Source organism: Vanessa cardui, chromosome 16 (assembly GCF_905220365.1).
Source record: "Vanessa cardui chromosome 16, ilVanCard2.1, whole genome shotgun sequence".
NCBI lineage: Eukaryota > Metazoa > Arthropoda > Insecta > Lepidoptera > Nymphalidae > Vanessa > Vanessa cardui.
Genome location: NC_061138.1, coordinates 13,768,780 through 13,774,036, shown reverse-complemented (window position 1 = coordinate 13,774,036; position 5,257 = coordinate 13,768,780). Strand labels below are relative to the sequence as shown.

The window sequence follows — 5,257 nt, the reverse complement described above, 5'->3', positions numbered from 1 at the left end:
TTTTCACTGTGGGGACCGATTTTGATATTTTTTTTTTTGTTTGAATGGTTTTGCATTCCGTGTGGTCCCATTTTATTTTTATCCAGTTCTGATGATGGTATCAACATGAAGACGATATAAGTCTTAAATTTGCAATATGTATAAATAGGTGAATAACTCAAAATCGTGCCAAATAATTTCGATTCTTTTTTTTATTATAAAGCATATTTGTCAAGGGTAGTTTGTTGAATGTTTGGTAAAGTTCTGAGCATAGGATCCATGAGAAAGTAACGGAAAGGAAGGGAACGGAACAATTCTGAGGAGCACGTTAGCGATACTCGGCCGAATCTTTTATTTATGGGTTACTTGGATATTTTAATCACCTTCCGGAACGTGGTTTTGTTCATGTAATTGTCATAATCGAATATTATAATCAACAAGCGAACCGCCCCGGCTTCGCGTGGGTGCAATACGGATACTAAATATCATCACATTGCAAATATATTATACATATTCATATATTTCACAGTCAATACACGTAGAAGTATCGTTGGTTATTCGCGTCTGTTCATTAACTCTATGGGTTATATTAAACGACATAAACAAGGCGACCAACCGGACACTTAACGTAGTTTCTTTAAGCAAGTCGACGTTAAAGTCGCCACATACAATTACCTATTTATTACTTTTACATATCTTTTTAACCGACTTCAAAAAAGGAGGAGGTTCTCAATTCGTCGGGGCCTTTTTTTTTTTTTTTTTATGTATGTTACCGAATTACTCGAAGATGGCTGGGCCGATTTTGACAATTCTTTTTTTGTTTGAAAGGGCATGTTTTACAGGTGGTCCCATTGTCAGGAGATCAGGATCTGATGATGGGATCTTGGAGAAATCGAGGGAACTCCTCAAATTTTATAGGCACACCTATAGTGATTTTAGTTTTATTCAAAGTGCCTTGGTCATATGCTCATGAAAAGTGACATTTGATGAAGTAGAACTGATGATGAAGACCACAACTGGTAATCAGAACCTATTAGTAAGTAACTATTTTACGGGTTTAGTTCTATTTCTTTAAGATAGTCGTCAAGCAATTGATGTTAGTAAACATGCCTATGATAAAGTCTAGCTGATGGTGGACTACCAGGAGAACTCCTCAATGATTAACGGTATTGAATCGGAAAAAATGGTATTGTCTAATTGGCGATGAGCAGTCAACATTAGGCTATTGTAACTTAGGTAACGCTTAATTTGAGTTGCAGTCCACATCGTATTGAAACGACGTTGAGTTATGTTTAGAGTCGAAAGCCGAAATGTACTGAGTGTTAGCAATTGTTAAATAATCTATTAAATATCTAGGATATTTTGGGTAATACGTGATAAATAATCTGCAAGTAATGTATTTTTGTAAATGGTAATACCAAAGACAATCTTCCGGTTGGCGCCAATTCTTTTCTTGGCGGGCAAGTTAAATGATTATTCTGGATGGCGTCAACTTTGGAAGTTCATCTTTGGTGGTTATTGTTGTAAACTTGTAAAAATCGCAGTTAAAACTTAAGAATATAAAACGTGTACAACAATATACGAGGCGTGTGTATTTGTAAAACAAAAGGTTTGCAATAATATACGAGTAAGTACATTTTAAATTGTGTTTTCTTTGTTAGCTATAAAAGATTCCCGCCACAATCTGAACTGATAAAAGTGGACCCCTATAGTTCAATGATCTTAACTTAATGATATATAAATTAAACTATTTCAACATTAAATAATGCACTTTAGTCCACGGGGCTCCACTGATTTATCAGTTCAAGCTGTGCCACCCTAAGTAGTAGCTTAACAGTTAGCCTCTTACAATCGAACTCTGTAAGACGAAAGCATTACCATGTATATGTAATTTGATTTAAAGGCGCTATCGATTGAAAGGGGCTAATGTCGTAAACATTTCAGAAGTGGGATATGAACCTATTGTTAATTCTGGGATGTTAAACGAATTTAAGAACAAACGAACGTCTTGTTTTTTTTTCTTTTCTTTTTTTTCTTTAATATGGTTTACTTACATTTGAAATTATACATTTTTTTTTTACATAAATCAAATTACATATTGCTCACTCGATTGAAGAGTGTATTGATTGCGAAAGACATTCATTCTCAAGACTGCTAGTTTGATTTTGAGATTAAATAGTGTACAAATGATTTAGATGGATAACTAAATGAAACTAATTAATGTAACTAGCACACAGCTTTTATTATAACAGTAATACTTAATGTGACACATATATCAATAATTACAACCATTGTTTAATTGTTTGTACTTATTAATTTGTTCAATATTTATTTTGATAGATAAACTGTTCGAGATTTTTTCAAAATTCCAGTGGAAGACGTTTCCGGTCCATTGGGTTTGTACTCTCCCTCGCGACCCACCGGAGGCGCGTTGCGGTCGCACAGTCCTGAGAGGCGGCCGGCAATGCACAGAGCATCGGGTCAGCACAGCGGAACGAGCCGCCGTTCACGCAGCCGGACGAGCCGCCGTTCTCGCAGCCAGGCGAGCCGACGTTCGCATAGCCGAGCGAGCCGCCGTTCACGCAACCGGGCGAGCCACCGTTCGCGCAGCCGCGCGAGCCGCCGTTCACGCAGCCAGGCGAACCACCGTACGCGCAGCCGGGCGAGCCGCCGCTCACGCAGTCGGGCGAGCCACCGTTCGCGCAGCCGCGGGAGCCGCCGTTCACGCAGCCAGGCGAACCACCGTACGCGCAGCCGGGCGAGCCGCCGCTCACGCAGTCGGGCGAGCCACCGTTCGCGCAGCCGCGCGAGCCGCCGTTCACGCAGCCAGGCGAACCACCGTACGCGCAGCCGGGCGAGCCGCCGCTCACGCAGTCGGGCGAGCCACCGTTCGCGCAGCCGAGCGAGCCGCCGCTCACGCAGCCGCGTGAGCCGCCGTTCAGGCAGCCAGGCGAACCACCGTACGCGCAGCCGGGCGAGCCGCCGCTCACGCAGTCGGGCGAGCCACCGTTCGCGCAGCCGAGCGAGCCGCCGCTCACGCAGCCGCGTGAGCCGCCGTTCAGGCAGCCAGGCGAACCACCGTACGCGCAGCCGAGCGAGCCGCCGTTCGCGCAGCCGGGCGAGCCGTCGTTCGCGCAGCCGAGCGAGCCGCCGTTCGCGCAGCCGGGCGAGCCGTCGTTCGCGCAGCCGAGCGAGCCGTCGTTCGCGCAGCCGAGCGAGCCGCCGTTCGCGCAGCCGGGCGAGCCGTCGTTCGCGTAGCCGGACGAGCCGCCGTTCACGCAGGCAGGCGAGTCAACGTACGCGCAGTCGATCGAAACAGCCAGAGGTTAGCACTAAGGAGAAATATGAGTCGCCTTCTTCCACTACCGACGGTAATAACTTTAAGTTATTGCTTACTGCATTGAAATCGTTAGGGCGTAATGATTCTTTAGATAAGATAGGAAATATGCACAATACCATCCCTGAGTTCGACCCCGCGAAGAAAGAACAAACCATGATTATGTGGCTACATAAAGTTAATGAATGTTCATCTATATACGGATGGTCTGAAAAGCAATTAGTACATTATGCTTTACCTAAGTTACGGGGACTAGCTCAGAGGTGGTACGAGGGCTTGACATCGGTTCTGTTTTCTTGGGAGGAGTGGCAAGCAAAGTTGTTAGCAGCTTTTCCATCTAAGGAGAATTATGGACAGATGCTTAGCGACATGCTTGCCCGACGAGCGCGTTTCGGGGATTCGCTTGAGGAGTATTTTTACGACAAAGTAGCGCTCGTTAATAGGGTTAACGAACCAATAACGGGTAGGCTAGCTGTTGAATGTATTTTACACGGCATAGACGATCGTTCTATACGATTAGGAGCTGAAGCAGCTCAATTCAATGATCCTGATAAGCTATTGGCATACCTACGTAACACCCGAAATATAAAACCAGTTCCTGATCGTAAAGTAGCTAAAAATACAATTAATACGAGATCTCACGAAACTGTAGCTCGAACTAATAAGCCGCGTTGTTATAACTGTAAACAAGATGGCCACGTTTCGTCTCAGTGCACCTTACCTATAAAGAAATGTTCTAAGTGTTCAAAGCTGGGTCACGATGCAGAACAATGCTATTCTAAAGTAACAACACCAGCAGCCACCGATAAAACAGTTCGCTGCTGCGTGGCTAATACTGATAGTCCAGGGAGTAAATATATGAAAACGATCGAAGTGGACGGCATACCGTTTAGGGCGTTTATTGATTTCGGCAGTGAATGCTGTATGATTAGGGAGATTGATTTTAAAACCATAAATAAACAAGTCTATACTGACTCACTACCATCATTAAAGGGGTTTGGTGGTTCTGTCGTTCACGCATTAGGGCGGTGTAGAGTTAGTGTTGTTATTGATCAGATAGAGGGTGACGTAGATCTTTATATAGTTCCAGACTGTGCCATGGATGTACCCCTTATGATAGGACAGTCCTTCACAGAACAACCACATGTGGTTGTCTACAAAAATAATGAACAGTTACTTATGTTAAACGAAACAAGCGATGACATAACCAGCGAAAAGATAAAGTTGTTCTGTAAAGATGACGTTGTAATTTCCGGACTTACGATTATTGATATATACACAGATTCATCATTTGTTGGAGATGTATATGTTGAAGGTGGTCTAAGATTGAAGTCTAACGCGACCTATTCAGTATATTCTGGGTTATTTCAAGTTGATAGAGGGGGAATAGGGAAACTGGTAGTAAACGTAGCAAAGGGCCAGCCAGTTACATTAAAAGGGGGTTCTTTATTGGCACGGGCCCGTGTAGCTAATGAAGACACTAAAGTCCCTTCCTCTCACTCAATGCGAGTGTCAACTGTAAATGAACAAGCAATGTTGGAGATCGATATTGAAAACGTCCGTGTTGGTGAACAAGTCACTCGATCTCAAAGGGAGCAACTGGTAGCCTTGTTGAATAAGTACAGAAAATGTTTTGCTTTTAACTTAGCTGAACTAGGTACCACATCGGTCGGTGAAATGTCCATAACGTTGAATGACAACGACCCTGTGGTTTACAGGCCGTATAGGTTAGCAATTCACGAAAAGGGTGTAGTTCGAGACATGATCACTGAATTGTTAGATAATGGGATAATTCGTCCCTCTACGTCACCTTACGCCAGCCCTGTGGTTCTTGTTCGCAAAAAGACGGGTGAATATAGACTTTGCATCGACTACCGTGCCCTCAATAAGCGCACAGTTAAGGAAAACTATCCCATGCCGCTTATAGACGATCAATTAGAT

At 43.8% G+C, this 5,257-nt stretch overlaps 1 protein-coding gene across 1 annotated transcript; it reads left to right on the top strand.

Moving 5' to 3' along the window:
• Window positions 1–2,541: 2,541 nt before the first annotated feature.
• On the top strand, window positions 2,542–3,237 carry LOC124536406 (glutenin, low molecular weight subunit-like; the record flags this gene model as incomplete). Its single annotated transcript, XM_047112938.1, has 1 exon — window positions 2,542–3,237. A coding segment is annotated over one exon (696 nt), but the record flags the coding sequence as incomplete, so codon positions are not given.
• Between the last annotated feature and the right edge of the window lie 2,020 nt (window positions 3,238–5,257).